Source organism: Brachyhypopomus gauderio, chromosome 3 (assembly GCF_052324685.1).
Source record: "Brachyhypopomus gauderio isolate BG-103 chromosome 3, BGAUD_0.2, whole genome shotgun sequence".
NCBI lineage: Eukaryota > Metazoa > Chordata > Actinopteri > Gymnotiformes > Hypopomidae > Brachyhypopomus > Brachyhypopomus gauderio.
Genome location: NC_135213.1, coordinates 967,673 through 984,908, shown reverse-complemented (window position 1 = coordinate 984,908; position 17,236 = coordinate 967,673). Strand labels below are relative to the sequence as shown.

At 46.1% G+C, this 17,236-nt stretch overlaps 1 protein-coding gene across 1 annotated transcript; it reads right to left on the bottom strand.

The window, feature by feature from the left end:
* Positions 1-4,206: 4,206 nt before the first annotated feature.
* Positions 4,207-16,438, bottom strand: mybbp1a (MYB binding protein (P160) 1a). Its single transcript, XM_076998765.1, has 27 exons — positions 16,193-16,438; positions 15,702-15,797; positions 15,391-15,474; positions 15,149-15,223; positions 14,632-14,739; positions 13,851-14,041; positions 13,500-13,667; positions 13,228-13,345; positions 12,659-12,948; positions 12,274-12,384; positions 12,020-12,145; positions 11,301-11,507; positions 11,064-11,172; positions 10,564-10,657; positions 9,290-9,447; positions 9,026-9,166; positions 8,177-8,329; positions 7,803-7,970; positions 7,559-7,716; positions 7,215-7,349; positions 6,940-7,015; positions 6,501-6,632; positions 6,069-6,137; positions 5,800-5,913; positions 5,411-5,512; positions 5,140-5,264; positions 4,207-5,003 (listed from the first exon to the last, which is right to left on the bottom strand). Exons 1-27 carry the CDS (start codon positions 16,373-16,375, stop codon positions 4,694-4,696), a joined length of 3,801 nt encoding a protein of 1,266 aa, XP_076854880.1. The 5' UTR covers positions 16,376-16,438; the 3' UTR covers positions 4,207-4,693.
* Between the last annotated feature and the right edge of the window lie 798 nt (positions 16,439-17,236).

Sequence of the window (17,236 nt, the reverse complement as noted above, 5' to 3'; positions counted from 1 at the left end):
CATCTTAAATACAATATCCTTTTTGGAAGATTCACTCTGCTCACATTACTGAAATAGCTCTGGTTAAAGTCACCAATGACATTCTGATCACAGCTGATTTCCACTTACCATCTCTGTTCATTCTTCTTGATCTGTCAGCTGCATTTGACACGATTGACCATGTCATACTCCTTGACCGGTTAAATAACATCATTGGACTTGGAGATGCTGCATTTACCTGGTTCCAATCCTATCTTACAGGCAGAACAGAATACATTTCCATCAGAACTTCAAGGTCTCAGATTTATGCAGTGACCCAGGGGTTAGTCCTTGGACCCATCCTCTTCAATCTATACATGCTCCCTATTGACCAGGTTATTGATCAACATGGTGTACCATTTCATTGCTATGCTGACTAGGGGTGGGCGATACTCTGAATTTTGGTATCGATACGATACCGATACGATACTGGTCAGTATCGCCGATATCGATGCCGATACCGATACTTCCAAACCGTTGGGGGGGGGGGGGGGGGGGGGGATACTTTTTACTTTAAATCAGAGGTGGGGACTCGAGTCACATGACTTGGACTCGAGTCAGACTCGAGTCATTAATATTAAGACTTTTGACTTGACTTGAAAAAATATTCAGAGACTTAGACTTGACTTGGACTTTTACACCAATAACTTGGGACTTGAATTGGACTTGAACCTGTTTACTTGCAAAGACTTGATTTTTTTTTACCCCAAATCTAAATCTAAAACACATATTAATATTTATAAAGTGCACCCCATTAATTTCATTTCCGTCCTTCTGACGCAGACCGGCGTTACACCAGATTCTGTGACCGTCGAGTTTTGTGGCCACAGGGGGCGCTATTTCACAGTTTTTGTTCAGAGGCACAAACGCTTTACGAATGCTACGTAAACTACGCTGATGCACTTTCTTTACTCGTTTTGTTGGTATCCACGAGCCAATATATGACCAATTCTGACAGCAGCCATCAGAATATGTGACCCCACTGAATTTCCAGGTAACAATAGTAGCCTACACCGTGACCCCACAATAACAGAAAACAATGAAAAAATAACCCTAACCTTTTATTAGTCTATATTTAAACATTTTATTCAAATGTTTAGAATAACCATTCGTAATGACAGCATCTTGCTTACGATTAAGCTTGCTATTTTCTTGTAAAATGAAAATGAAACATTCTTGTTTAAGTACATTTATGTAATTAAGAGAAGATAAAATGTAAATGATCTGTCATCTTTTGGCTGGCGGACACCAACAAAACGAGTAAAGAAACGCATCAGCGTAGCATTCGTAAAGCGTTGGTGACTGTAAAAAAAAAAAGACTCGAAAGGACTTGAAATTCCAAGTTTCTGACTTGGGACTTGACTTGACGGTTGCCTGTCTTGACTCGAGACTTGACTTGAGTTGACTGTCTTTGCTTGAGACTTGACTCGGGACTTGAGGATAAAGACTTGGACTTACTTGAGACTTGCAAAACACTGACTTGGTCCCACCTCTGCTTTAAATTATAATCCATTAATATAATAATTTATATATTTTTGCTGATGCTGGTCCAGCGTGTCGCGTGCCAGTGATTATGCCTCGTGCCAATGGTGGCACGCGTGCCATAGGTTGCCGACCCCTGCTGTAGACGGTCAACCAGTTTCAGCTGTGGAAAATTCAATTAAAACAGGCGAATACACCACAATTAAGCCAACTACAGGAAAGTCTGATGTATGGAAGTCATATTCCATTGTAATTAATGGAGAGGGAAATCGGCTTGTTGTGATGTCAGAAAGTGTTGGTGTACGTCACCTGACGGCATGTGTTTGGACTGTGGTAAGAAATGGGACAGCGCGATCCATCGCTATATTGCTGTTTTAATAAATACATAAGAAAATCTCAAGTACTAAATCTAATTAATTCAATTCATATTAGGATTGCGGGCGGGGGCGACAGAAATGTGTATGTGGCGGGCGGATGCGGGATTAAAACAAGCGATTTTTTGGCCGGTGCGGGTGGGAGCGGGATTAAAACAAGCGATTTTTTGGCGGGAGTGGGATTAAAACAAGCGGGAGCGGGATTAAAAAAGCAGTCCCGCGCAGACCTCTAAACTGCAGCAAAAGAATCGATATTTTCGCCGTGGTATCGATCCGATACCGATCCTCACCTTTGTATCGATACTATCGATATAAATATCGATCCGCCCACCCCTAATGCTGACAATGTTCAAATCTATATGAAAATTGAAACAATCTCCTCCCATACATTGGCTCCAACATCAACAGATTCATTATCAACATCTCTCGCTACACTGACTGCCTGCCTGGAAGACGTAAACATGTGGATGAAGAACAACTGCACATCAGATCCAGTCCCAGTGTAACTCTGTTTGGTCACACTTCTCTATCCACAAGTCACCAATCTCATCTAACTTTTGAGGCCCACATCAAGCAACTCTGCAAGATTTTCTTCTATCATCTCAGAAACATCGCCAAACTTTGTCCGACCCTCTATGTCTCAGATGCTTAAAAACTGGTTCATGAATTAATTTCCTCCAGACTGGATTACTGCAATGCACTTTTCATCGGATTACCACACAAAAGCATTCAGAGACTGCAATACATTCAGGACAGTGCTGCTCGGAGCCTAATGAGGGTACGGAAACATGAACATATCACACCTGTTCTTCAAGCTTTCCACTGGCTACAGGTCTCTGTCAGAATCGAATACAAGGTCTCACTCCTCACCTACCAGTGCATCTACAGAAACACCTCTCCATACCTGAAAGATCTTCTCACCTCAAACCTCCTCACAATCTCTCCATTCTAAAAATTCGAACAGCCAAGAACTAAGCTCAGCATCATGGGCGATCAGGCTTTTTCTTCTGTCGCCCCTCGCTTGTGGAATGCCCTCCCTGATCATTTGCGGGCACCAAAGACTGTTGAAAGTTTTAAAAAAGGACTTAAAACATTTCTTTTCAGCAGATTTTACCATTCTTAAAGATATTGTTGGTTTTATGTTTCTATATTAGTGATTTTACTCTGTAGCACTTTGGGGTTTGTTCAAATGTTATTGGTGCGTTACCAATAAAATGTATTTATTATGAGAGAGCTCTGTGATTATCTGTAACGGAGCTCTAATGAATGCCTTAATCTACTATTTACTATGATGATACTATGTACATCACCACATAATCCATCACACTCACCTTAAAGAATGGAGCTGTAAGGTCTTAATCTACTGGTTTCCACTGTTCCTCCACAATTCCACTGCTGATATTTATCTGACCATTATGATTTATATGGAAGACATATGACAGAAAATACCTTAAGTCTTACAGTGCTGTACTGGTAAAGTCCTCATTCCCGTAATATAATGACCCTGTGACTGATGAAGAAACACCCTGAGATCAAAGGTTACTCCTCTACAACACCTCACAAATACATTAACCCCACCCTCTCTCCCTGCCTAGTCAAAGGTCACACCTGTAAAGAGTGGAATAAGTAATTTTTTAGGAGTGTACATCTTTTTATATTACAAACTTTTACAATAGTACAAATATTACAAAATCCTGGCATCATGCACACTACCCAGATGCTTACAAACACATTTATGAACCGGGCCTGATGGTCAGACTGAAGCACAACAGAAGTTCATGGTTATTGTTGCAATGCCCATCAGGACCAGATGGAGGTTTAATCCACACGTGGCACCCATCAGCCCCGTTCCTCAAACCAGTGTCGTACCAGCCTCTCAAACCCATTTGCCCCAGTGCGGAGATCTCTGTCCCAGGAAAGTGGATCACTTGAGACAGGACCACCATCATCTCATCCTCAACATGATGAACAATTCAGTGCACTGTTGACATTGAATACCCAGGAGACCATTCTGTAAGAAGAAACCACTCACCAGCCAGAACCAACAGCAGGACCTCCATTCTTAACTCTAGTGTCATTAGAAAATATTGTAGGGATTGCAGGAGTTTGTGTTAATGTGTTAAACATTGCAAAAGAGGTAGTGGTCCAGATCACCCAAATCCACCCATATTTTGGGTTCACACAGGTTATAATGCATCTCAGTGCAGGGAGGCGTTTTGGGTACACTCAGATTGTGAGGTGTTCGCAACAGCTCCATTGTTTATTCAGTCATTAGGCTCTATGTAGAAAAATGTACGTAGTTTGATTTGTAAGAACGCGGGGGCATCATTCCAACAATTGACCACATTTATCTTCACAATAAAATACCTTTAATGACATATTTTGCTTTTACAAAGATGTGTTCATTGTAATAATGTGTATATTTGTACTCAGAAAAGACTTCAGATGACTCAAATGAGGTGATAACTGTACATATGTTAACAGTTCTTTATAATTTATTAGCATTTCAAATCAAAGTTTATCCCTCTACATAGAGCCAGGTTGGACCCCAGGCTTTCGAAAGACCATCAGCCCTGCTACTTCACCTGGAGATCTTAATGAACAGACTCCAGAATCAGGGGGAGTGACTAACACTGTAGGGCAGGGGATCCCCAGGAGCAGGGGTGTGGCTAAATGCTACTGGGAGACAGACCTCCAGGAGCAGAGCTGGTGTGCCCTCGTCTACACAGGTCGACCCTGGAGCCTCTGGGTCCTGCTCTGCTGCCAAGTCCCAGTGTGTCCCTGACATGGCACCACCCCTCACTCTCCTTTACTCCTCCTCACTCCTTCTGTTTCTTGCTCCGTGGCTTTTGAACCTTGGCCTTTTTAGAAGAGGGCGGAGTCTGTGTCTCTTCTCCTCCCTGCTCTTTCCTCTTCTTGTTCCTTTTCTTTTTCTTCTTTCCCCCTTCCATTCCTCCCCCTTCCCCTGAAGTTGCCGTGGACACTGTCGTCTGTTTTCCCTCCAGTGTGGTGGGCTTCTTACGGTTCTTGCGTTTCTTGCTCTCAGGGAGGAACCCCTTTTTCTTCTTCTTTGGTGCCTCCTGCTCCATCAGCTCTGCTGGTCGTTTCACCTTCTTCACATGGGGTTTCCTGAGAGGTCAAAGGTCAGACAGGACAAACATGAATTCTACAAACATTCATTTATAACCAGATGATCTGTGGAAGACTGCTGAGCAGACTGGTAACTCTGGGAGTCCAGACAGGGTTCATCAGTCCTCTAACTCACTGAATGTTGAAGAGCTTCATCACACTCCAGTACGTGTCCTCCAGCTGCCCAGCCTTCTGCAGACACCCATCAGAATTCATGGACTCCAGAACATTCTGGAGAGACTCCAGATTCACATCCACCTTCTGATCAGAACAAAACAACACAATTTTAGCCTTGCCACCACAAACTTAAAACAACTATGCTACAGTGTCACAGCAAATAAAGCCAGTGTTTGCAATGTGTCTAGAGTGGAAGTATGAAAGTAGAGTAAAGGATGTAATTCTTGTACCTGAATGTGAACCGTTTTGACCAGGAGGTGGCAGAGGTCCAAAACTTTCACCATCTTGTCATGAACTGCTTTGTTCTTGCACTCCTGTGTGTGCTGGAGGCTCTGGTGAGAACAGGACAGACGGCAAACCAGTTCAGCTTAAAGTGTTGAGCACACAGTGGGGGTGACACCTCCATCCCCTCCACCACTACCAACCCAGCTCAGAGACAAACCACAGTGAGGGGGTGACACCACCATCACCTCCAAAACCACCACCCCAGATCAGAGAGAACCCACAGAGCGGGAAACATGAAAGATTCACTGTGCGCTGGTGTTGAATTGGGCTCAAACTATATGAGCTGAACTCTACCTGCTGGAGGCAGTGTCTACATACTGGAGGCGGAGTCTACCTGCTGGAGCTGGTCCGCTATTCTCTGGCACAGTTCAGTCCACTGGGCTGCAGACATCAACTGCTTCACCTCTTTAGACTGCAGAGCTCTTAGAACCATCGCACACGCCTGGCCCTGCAATAGCCAAACAAAACCATTTAGGGGGTTAAAGACGTACAAAAAATATCCAGAGGGTTACACCGCCAAGCAAAACAAATGAAGACATCTCACAGCTCTGTTCCTCACAAGCCAGCAGGGTCATGTAGCTGGAGATGCTGAGGAGAGTTTACCTGCTGATGTTCCCGCACTGCCCCGGTGATGTTCTCCACTGCAGTGTCCACCAGCTCCACACAAAGAACCTTTAACACAGAATCAACACTGTGATGGTACTACTGTTTAACATTAACCCTGTAAAATGGTCAGGTCACCCTGCGTTAGTGATGCTCTCTAACACAGTGTGCACCAGCATCACACACCCTGTTGTTTAACATGAACCCTTATTCTATCTTGCAATGACAAGCTCCATCCACCAAGAGGCGCCAGTGGCATATGAGTAATATGCTTGTTATAATTATTCTACAATACCTCAATGAATGACCTCAACAATGCAGTGATTCTATAATTATGTAGGTACCGATAATGAGAAAATGTTTTTGTATGTTTTGAAGATTGTATGTCAGTGTGTACAGTACATGTTGGTGGGTGTGTGTGTGTTCTCTCACTGGGAATCTGTTGAAGAGATCGATGAACATGTCTCCTGTGAGGGGGCTTTTTCGGCGTGTCATGAAGGACACAAGGGCGTTTCTGAAACAGGAAGTTACTCTGGCTACATCCACCTTACCCATGATCCTCTCCTGCATATATATACAAAAAACAAAAATGCCAATATCTCAAAAGCCTGAACACAACCACAGAATCAGTGTGTGGGTGCTATACCACACACACACACACACACACACACACACACACACACACAATAACAGGATCAGTGTGCGAGTGCTATACCACACATACACACACAACAACAGGATCAGTGTGTGGGTGCTATAGTACACACAACCACACAATCAGTGTATGGATGATATACTACACACACACACACACACACACACACACACACACACACACACACAGGATCAGTGGGTGGGTGCTATACTACACCTGTGTGGCAGGAGTCTGTGTGGAATCTGTTTCCTTCACCACACCCCTCAACACTTTAACCAGATAGAGTGCAGCGCTGGAAAAGACACACACGTGCACACACATGATGACTCACAACCACTAAACATATAACACATTAACATTACATAAAGTAACAACTGAACACAAGCATTTCCTTGTTCGTGTAAGTCTTCAGAAGTTTTTCCACCAAGCTCATTTAGTGTTGACGGACCGTCCCACCTGTGTCCAGGTGAGGTCCTACACTCTCGTCTCACCTGAAGTAGTACAGCGCCACCGACCCGTCCTGTAGCTTCTGCGCTCGGCCAATCAGACGCTCTAGCATCTCATGAAGCTCCGCCTCTCGCCCCTCTACTTCTTTGCAGTACTGTTTTCCACGACACAGCTGGTTCCTGTTACACACACACATACGCATTCACACATACGCACACACACACCCCTCCCTCAGCATGTTGCCCCAGTAACTCCCACAATCTATGTAGACGTGTGTGTGGAGAAGGTGTGTGGAGAAGGTGTGTGTGTGTGTGTGTGTGTGTGTAGAGGAGGTCTGTGAGGAGGAATTGTGTGTGTGTGGAGGTGTGTATGAGGAGGTGTGGTGCACCTGAAGATGTCTGCAGCTCTGCGCAGGAAGTCCTGCTCCTGCTGCTCGACCTCTGAAGTCATGCTCTTCTCAATCACGGCCAGGAGGGGCTCCACCACCTGCAACACCAGACCACTGGAGCCCTGCTTAGATAGGAAGACCTCCAGCAGGTCCAGCACCTGCACGTACACACGCACACAGTTAGCTCCAGGGAAAGAGGAGTTCTCTATGCCTGGAACCATCCTGGTGTGCGGGAGCAACCCACTTTAATCCTGAAGTCCCGCACGAGTGTCTTTTCCTTCTGCACGCGCTTCTTCTCATCCCGCCGGCCCTCACGCTTCTTCTTCTGCTCGCGGAACAAAGCCTCTAGACGCTCGTCCAGCTTCATCATCTCCTCGTCGTTCAGCTCCTCCTCCTCCTCCTCCTCGTTGACCTGAACAACAACTTTCACTTAACCACCATTTCATCAGTCTTTCTCCACACTCCTGCTGTGACTATTATTTTGAAATTTTCCACTCTAAAGCAGATGTATTGGTCTCTCATAACTAGCCTCTTCTCCCTGCACTAGCATGGAGCAGGAAGTTTGTGTGACCAACAGTCTGGAAAAGCTGTGTTTAATGTTAGGACACGCATGCTTACGGAAGCGTTCTGCCCATGTAGAACCTTCATCAGTTCCAGACGAAAGTCCTGGTCCACCTCCTCTTCCTCCATGGCACTGTTATCATCATCATCATCATCATCTTCTTCTTCATCATCATCATCGTCGCTTGCCAGGGCCGGTTCCTCCCCATCCTATTGACAGGTGTATAAACATCTAAATTGACATGCACCCACTGCAGGTCACTGAATTGGCGATGAACCCTTCAGTTCAGTGCTAACAGAGCAAACGAAACATCTCAGACTGAGTCTAAAGAAGAGACTCTTCTACTTCTTCTTCTACTAAAAGTGATGCCACATGTAAGCAACTGACTGGATCTATCAGACCATCATCTGTGGTGGGTGGAGGTGTGGTTATGTAGGGATGAGTCTGGTCTGAGGGTGGAGGTGTGGTTATGTAGGGCTGAGTCTGGTCTGAGGGTGGAGATGTGGTTATGTAGGGCTGAGTCTGATCTAAGGGTGGATATGTGGTTATGTAAGGCTGAGTCTGATCTAAGGGTGGAGGTGTGGTTATGCAAGTCTGAGCCTGGTCTGAGGGTGGAGGTCTGATGATGTAGGGTTGAATCTGGTCTAAGGGTCGAGATGTGGTTATGCAAGTCTGAGCCTGGTCTGAGGGTGGAGGTCTGATGATGTAGGGTTGAATCTGGTCTAAGGGTCGAGATGTGGTTATGTAGGGCTGAGCCTGGTCTGAGGGTGGAGGTCTGATGATGTAGGATTGAGTCTGGTCTAAGGGTGGAGATGTGGTTATGCAGGGCTGAGTCTGGACTGAGGGTGGAGGTGTGGTTATGCAGGGCTGAGTCTGGACTGAGGGTGGAGGTGTGGTTCACTCACCTGTCCTTCATCCTCCTCTTCTTCATCCTCTTCTTCCTCCTCTCCCTCTTCATCCTCTTCCTCTTCATCATCTTCCTCCGTCGTCTTCTCTCCCATGTCCATCACCTCCACTGCACCCTCATCTTTACTCGGGTCTAAAACCTTCAAACCAGCATCAAGGCTTTAGAAACACCGTCTTAAAACAGCGCACACACACAGGTTAGGAGATAACAGAATACATGCTCTGTGTGTGTGTGTGTGTGTGTGCGTGCGCGCGAGTCGTACATCCAGTATAGCGTGCAGGGCTGGCTCCGTCAGGTGGGGGCAGATGCGGTTGAAGGCTGTTTTACAGACGTTGCGTATGAGACGGCTGGGCTGGGCGAGCAGAGACAGCAGGATCTCCACCACCACCTCCACCCAGTGGGGCTCTGAACTGTCTTCACCTGAAGCACACACCACAGATCATGACTCAGGCTACTATTACATACACTCACCGATCACCTGTCCATCTGCTCATTAGCAGTAGCAAATGTCGAATCAGCCAATCACATGGTAGCAACTTAATACATTTAGGCATGTAGACATAGCCAAAACAATCTGCTGCAGTTCAAACTGAGCATCAGAATGGGGAAGAAAGGTGATTTGAATGTGGCATGGTTGTTGGTGCTTGATGGGCTGGTATTTCAGAAACTGCTGATGTACTGGGATTTTCACGCACAACCATCTCTAGGGTTTACAGAGAATGGTCCGAAAAAGAGAAAATATCCAGAGAGCGGCAGTTCTGTGGGTGCAAATACCTTGTTGATGCCAGAGGTCAGAGGAGAATGGCTACACTTTGGGCCCATTAGTACCAATTGAGCATCGTCTCAACGCCACAGCCTACCTGAGTAGTTGCTGACCATGTCCATCCCTTTATGACCACAGTGTACCCATCTTCTGATGTCATAAAGCACGAATAATCTCAGACTGGTTTCTTGAACACGACAATGAGTTCACTGTAATCGAATGGCCTCCACAGTCACCAGATCTCAATCCAATAGAACACCTTTGGGATGTGATGGAACGGGAGATTCGCACCATGGATGTGCAGCAGACGGCATGATGCAATCATATCAAAACGGACCAGACTCTCTGAGGAATGTTTCCAGTACACCTAATAAAGTGGCTGGTGAGTATATTCTATCATGGCTCTCACGTTGTTCAATAATTCAGACTGTGGGGACAGTTCCTGATGCGCACTACAGTGTGTGGAGTCACATTACCCTGGACGCTGAACTGTAAGCCCTGGACACATAGCTGTAAACTCTGGATACTGAGCTGTAAACCCTGGATACTGAGCTATAAACCCTGGATGCTGAGCTGTAAACTCTGAACTTTGAGCTATAAACCCTGGATGCTGAGCTGTAAACTCTGAACTTTGAGCTATAAACCCTGGATGCTGAGCTGTAAACCCTGGATGCCGAGTTGTAATCCCTGGATGCCGAGCTGTAAACCATAGATGCCGAGCTGTAAACCATGGATGCAGAGCTGTAAACCATGGATGCTGAGCTGGGTCTCACCTGCTTGCTTCTTTTTCTTCTTCGATTTCTTCTCCTGAGCTTTCTCCATGCTGCTCCGTAGATCTGACAGTAACTCCACACTGTCCTCTGGAGACTACACACACACATTGCCCAATAAATATTAAGACAGAATGCAACATACTGGACGGACGGACAGACACACACACACTGAACAGAACACACACAGACTCTGGAGCCTGCACACACACTCTACACATTTCAGTGCAAATTTTTCTGGATATTTAATATCTATATGCTGATAATGAAGAGGAGTCACCCCTCCACACGCACACACAATTTACACCCCCAGACTCACTACCACCAACTACACCCTTACTTACACACACACACACACACACACACACACACACACACACACACACACACACACCCACCCACCCACCACCTACACCCCTCCACACACAGACCACCACCACCTACACACCTCCACACACACACACACACCACCATCACCACCACCTATACACCCTCACACAGACCTTGAATATCTGCATGCCAACGATGAGAAGGAGATGCTGAAAGGCTGTGTGTTCAGGAGCAGGAGACTTCTTAGCCTTCTTCCTCAGAGACTCCACTGACTGCAGCATGCTAACACACACACAGAGTACTGAATTGCTGAGTTCTTGTTCCAACTACAGTATCACTGTAATAAAGCACACACCATTCAGAGAATCCATGTGTCCCAGGCCTGTGTGTTCAGCACTGTGTTTTATTACCTGTCCCAGGCCTGTGTGTGCTCAGTGCTGTAGGTCCGAACACTCCGTATGTGTGTGTCCTGTTTCAGCAGCGTGTTGGCGTACTGTGCAAGGCAGGAAACCCACATGGAGCCATCTGCCATCACACCCAGAAGCCTCCTCCTGCTCGGGACATCGGACTCAATGGAAACACCCAGGACAGGCAGAACGTTCATGTACTGCAGCAGACTAGAGGAGAAGGGATGTGTGTGTGTGTGTGTGTGTGTGTGTGTGAGAGAGAGAGAAAGAGAGAGAGAGAGAGAGGAAGGAAGGGGGGGTAAGAACAGAACAAGCATGAGTCCAGAGTTGCCTATTTTATATTTCTTCATCTGAGTCACTGCTCACGTTCCTCTGAACTTTGACCTCTCCCCTCTCCCTCCCCAGTGCCCTGTTCATGACCTGATCAATACCCTACATTCATTATAGAAATCATCCAATCAATACTACACACCTCACTACCATTCTACTCCCCAGACCTGATCAAGAGCAAACACCCACGCAATTCTACAAAACACATAAGCAAGATCATACACTCCCCTTTCTCAAAAATACCTGGTCAAGACCTTACACTCAACCCATTTCCCACATTCTACTAAACACCTGATCAAGAGCTGTACTCAACACCTTCAACAAAGATTTCTTCCCACACATCCAGAGACACACATCTGTGCACATGTGAAACCTGTGCAGAGCATAGATACCTGTAGAAGGCATTGCTGGTGACACCACGTGTGTTGGAGTCAAGGGGCACAGAGAGCTTTGTCTGGGTCTCTGGGATCTCAGCAGTCGCCTTCTTGGTGTCGAAAAACGCATGGAAGAGAATAAACCTAAGAGACACACACACAGTTTATTACACACGTTTCACCCTTTCAGTCATTATCAGTGTATTACCATAGCATGGTATGTGTATTGCATATATTTTCATGTGCAGAAGTTACGTAATATGGGGGTTAACCTGGCGATGCCCAGAACGAGATCCTCGTCCTTCTTAATCTGTTGGTTTTCCACAATGGATGTTAGGCGTGGGACAATCCACTTCCGGAAGCGGAACACGCATGCTTCCTTCCTGTGGGCGTAGACACGGACAACAGATTAGACACACCCTCCACTAAGCAGCTTACAGGGATCCATTTCATTAAGAGAACCTTCTGGTTCTAAATAACAGTCAAATTTTTTCTGATTTTTCCTACAAACACGTAGTCATGACGAAAAGTTGTGATGTGCGTCAATTGATGTATCCCGCTGTTCTAGTGTTAAAGCCATACACGTGAATGCTAAATAAAGCCGTGCCAGGTTTGGCCATTTAAAGTTGAATGTGCATGTGCACATGCGTGTCTCACGTCATGGCGGGCTCCTGGCTCTCTCTCTGCTTGCGTGTGCTGAACTCCAGGCAGTTCTGAAGCTGTGGGCTACAGAAGGCCTCCTTCAGCCAGTCCACGTAGCGTCGCACGGCATCTGGCATCATGTGCTCCAGCACCCTCCAATGGGAGGGCACGGCGGGGCAGCCATGGTGCGTGAGCTGGGTGAAGGCCAACACCACCTGCAGCTGCCGCTCCGCCTCCACACAGCCCTGCAGGAAGGTGCACACATACGCCTCCATCTCCGGAGCAAACCTGAAACGGTCTGGAAGCTGGAGTGTGAACACGTACACACACACACACACACACACACACACACACACGAAAATTAGAATCAAAACCATTCTGTCCTAAAAGCCCTCATGATAAGCCCCGCCCACTCTCCCTGTCCTTGCCAGGAAGCTTGAAGGGTAGGACAGACAGAAGCCTACGCAGACAGAACACACAGACCACCCCACAGAAAGCCAGCCCTCTCAGACAGACAGCTAGGTAGGTAGACAGGTAGACGGCGCCAGAGATAGTAGGGCGGCGCTATTGCCGTAGGAACACACCTGTGCAGACACCACGTGTTCGCCATAGCGACTCATCACGTCTCCGGATAGAACAACCTGCAGCTGAGGAGCCGACAGCAACGGCAGCGCCGCCCCCAACAACCGGAAGGCCAGGTAACTGAGAGAGAAGGGCGGGGCTTCAGCGCTCTGATCATTACGCATATATTCACAGATACAACTGTAAGATTCAGTAAAGCAGGTTCTAAAACCACCCTACAGGTGTAGGGGACGGAAGTCACTGGGCAGGCCTGGGCGTAGAGGGCAGTACTCACTGGGTGGGGCCTGGTGGCTCTGACATCAGTCCATTGATGATAGCCTCTTGCCAGAAGAGCGGGAAACTGTCCTCACGTAGTGACGCCTGTAGCAGGTCCATGGCAACGCCTGGGAGAACACTCTCCTTCTTCACTGAGCATGCGGACGCTTTCAACAACGCCACCAACCTAGCAACACACACAGTGTGACAATGTGTGTGTGTGTATGTGAGATTAGGAGTGTGTCATTTTTAATGATTTCTCAGGTAAAGTTAAAATCTCAAAATTTGTTCAAAATTAGTCTCATTGTCTGACATTCCAACCTTTCCTTTTAGGTGTGTGTGTGTGTGTGTGTGTGTGTGTGTGTCTCACCGAGGCAGGTTCTGTTTGTTAATGATGGCCGTGGTCCCCAGTAGCTTCTTCAGCTTGGCTGGTTTAATGACGGAGGGGAATCTCTGCATGGCCACCAGGAGAAGCTCCAACTGCTCAGGACTGCTGAGGGCTGAGGTTAGATCTGACTGCAGCGCACTGAACAGCACCTCCTCAAACACCTCCTCTGACGTCTGCCACAAAACACACAACACTATAAGTCTTCTGTAAACAAAGGAAAGACAATGTCTATCTGGAATCAAAACCTGCATTTACACAACAGAAGACCGAAGCCAAACGATACATGTACATGTAGCAAAAAGATGAAGCGGACATCTGCTACTTCACTGCAAACATTTCACCAGGGTGACGTGAAGTTCTATCTCACAAGATCTAGACCAGTCTGGTTCAAATATGAGACATATGACTTGACATGGGATTTTAACTGATGATCCTCTGATAGGGGTGTGGCCAAAGCCTCCTTTGAGAGGGGGCGTGGACAAAGCCTCCTCTGATTATGCGATCTGGGTCTTCTCTTCTCACTGCCGTGGTCTGCAGATCTGGTACCACATAAAGAGTCCACACAGCACCTGAACACCTCGCCTGAACACAGTGCCTGTCCTCGAACAACACTAGCAGACCAGGTCTAAATGGGCATTTCATCACCACAACAGAACCTCCAGAAGGTGGTGGGATGTGATTAGAGCTAACAGTGCTGGGTGAATGGATGAAGTTTGGTTTTACAAGTGCTCAGCAGAGAAGAGTGCAGAAGTGTGCAGGTCACCTCACTCAGGATGTCCACCATGGTCTTCCTGGGCAGGTCTCTCAGGTGATCCCTGTACTGAGCCAGACTCTGCAACAGTTTAATACAGTCCAACAGCACCAGCGGCTCCTAGAGAAGGAAAGGGAGAGAGAGAGAGAGTGACCGAGGGAGAAAGGGAGAGAAGGGGGACAGAGAGACAAGTGTGAATAAGAGACAGAGACAGTGTCAGTGAGAGTGTGACAGTGTGAATAAGAGACAGAGACAGTGTCAGTGAGAGTGTGACAGTGTGAATAAGAGACAGAGACAGTGTCAGTGAGAGTGTGACAGTGTGAATAAGAGACAGAGACAGTGTCAGTGAGAGTGTGACAGTGTGAATAAGAGACAGAGACAGTGTCAGTGAGAGTGTGACAGTGTGAATAAGAGACAGAGACAGTGTCAGTGAGAGTGTGACAGTGTGAATGCGACAGTGTGAGAGTATGACGGTGTGAATTAAGAATGTTTACAAGAATGAACAAAACTATCAGTGTTAAGTGTTTACCTTGTGCAGTCGTGTGGACTGAGATAAGGCCAGCACACCAAAGAAAGACCCAAATGCCACATTTCTGACTTGTTTCTGTCACAAGAGAAAGAGCACGCTTCAGGAGGACGTACTGACACAGTGCAACAGATCCACACACCAGCAGAAAAGACCAGAACAACACAAACTAGCACATGACACATTAGTACGACCATCATAACTAAATGTCAAGGGTATCTTCTTCTGCTGAACATCTCTCTTACCTTCTTGGCTGTCTGCAGGTTGTGTTTCTCCTTGATCTGCTCCAGCACGCTTTTAAGAGAAATCTCCTCAAACACACTCAGCACCTGCAGACAGACATCAGGCGCTAACATGAACACACCCACTAACACTCCAGAACACCTACTGGTTATGAAAATTTGACCAATGACAGGGAATTATAATTACTATTATACTGTATTACTATTGTATTACTATTATACTGTATTACTACTGTATTACTATTGTATTACTATTACACTGTATTACTACTGTATTACTATTTGAAGTTTGGTGTTGGCGTATCAGTGCTCACCTGTGCCAGCGCCACGCTGTATCCGGACCGCGCGTCCTCTCGCGAGTGGGACAGCCCGTCCACAAGCCTCTTTAGCGAGTATTTCAACTCATCTGACTAAAAAACACCAAACAGACAGCTAAAAGACACGTGTTTAAAACAATCCCCGACACCGACATTGAACAAAAATTCATTCGAACTGTAAAAAGAGACCACCAGCAATGTAAAAGGAGAATTTCATATAAGATCTGCTGAAGGTTTATGGTTGTGAACCTGGCTGACCAGAACCACGCGTGTTCAACCCACGTGGGAGGACAGAGCGGAGAGAATCGAGTAATGATGGTTATGCTGGGTCAGATACGCTTAGATAATACGATTTACCCTGTGACCATTCAAAATACTTTGGTTAGATTTGTTAAAGAACGAGTCCGAGGACTTAAACTTAAATCAAGATCGGTATAATATGCAATATGGTGGCCATGCATCTATTTAGCGAACGTAAACACTCCAACCTTTTCAGCCTTCTTCAGGTGCTCCGTGAGACTCTCCACCGCTTTCAGACGGATCTCCCGCTCAGGTTTGGCGATATCCCAGAAATAGTCCAGGAATTCCCGGTTCTGTTTCAGAATTCCTTTGGAATCGACGACTTTGGGTCGAGGCAACTCGTTTTCCATTTCAACCATAGTCGCTTCCATTCCTATGAGCACCGCTATAGGCGAACGTGGGGAACACGCACGGAACACGTGAAGAGAATCGAGTACTTCCGACACCACTTCCGTGAACATTCATTCCAAAATAAAAGTACCGCACATCCTAAACGGTAACTGCAAGGTAATGAGCTTTACAATAAAATGTTTAATACATGTAATTAACAATACACATTCATATTTCAATGCAACGTCCTGGATTTTTTAAAAGATAGAGTTTATTTTCTTTCTTTTCAAAAGCTTTATGTTTTGACTTACAATTTTCAAAAAAAAAAAATACTAAAGGCAGACTACTGAAACGCCTTTTCCACAGGTACAGCATAATGGTTTATTATAACATGACAATTTGCTCAAGATTAACATTACCTGGGGCTATTTCCACTGGTCAAAACTTACGATTTGAAAAGGCATTAAACATTTAATCTTCTGAGCCTTTGTTCTGGGGAAGCACAATCAGCTTTATTTTTACATTATTAACAGTCAAGTAAAGGTTTCGAAAAGAAATAAGCTTTAATGTTCTCTAGATATTTCGTGGCATTTTGGTGTTTTTGTGTCCATTAACTTTGAGCTACGACACCGGTTATTTCGCGCCATGAATTATGTTGATACATAATCTGTCATAATCTGCAAGAACACCTTCTGTCAGGGTTAGACCCAGACGCGTGCCTACTGCCGCCACTAGGAGGAGCACACGAGCTAGACCTGGGGACAATCAAGCCAAATAGACTGCAGCTGTCTGCAGCCTATTTAATACAGGTGATTCAGCAACACATTGCTGAAGTTGTTTGTAGCCTTTTCGCTTACACCCCAAGCCGTTTTCTCTCGCTTGCATTTCGTCTCGCTTGCATT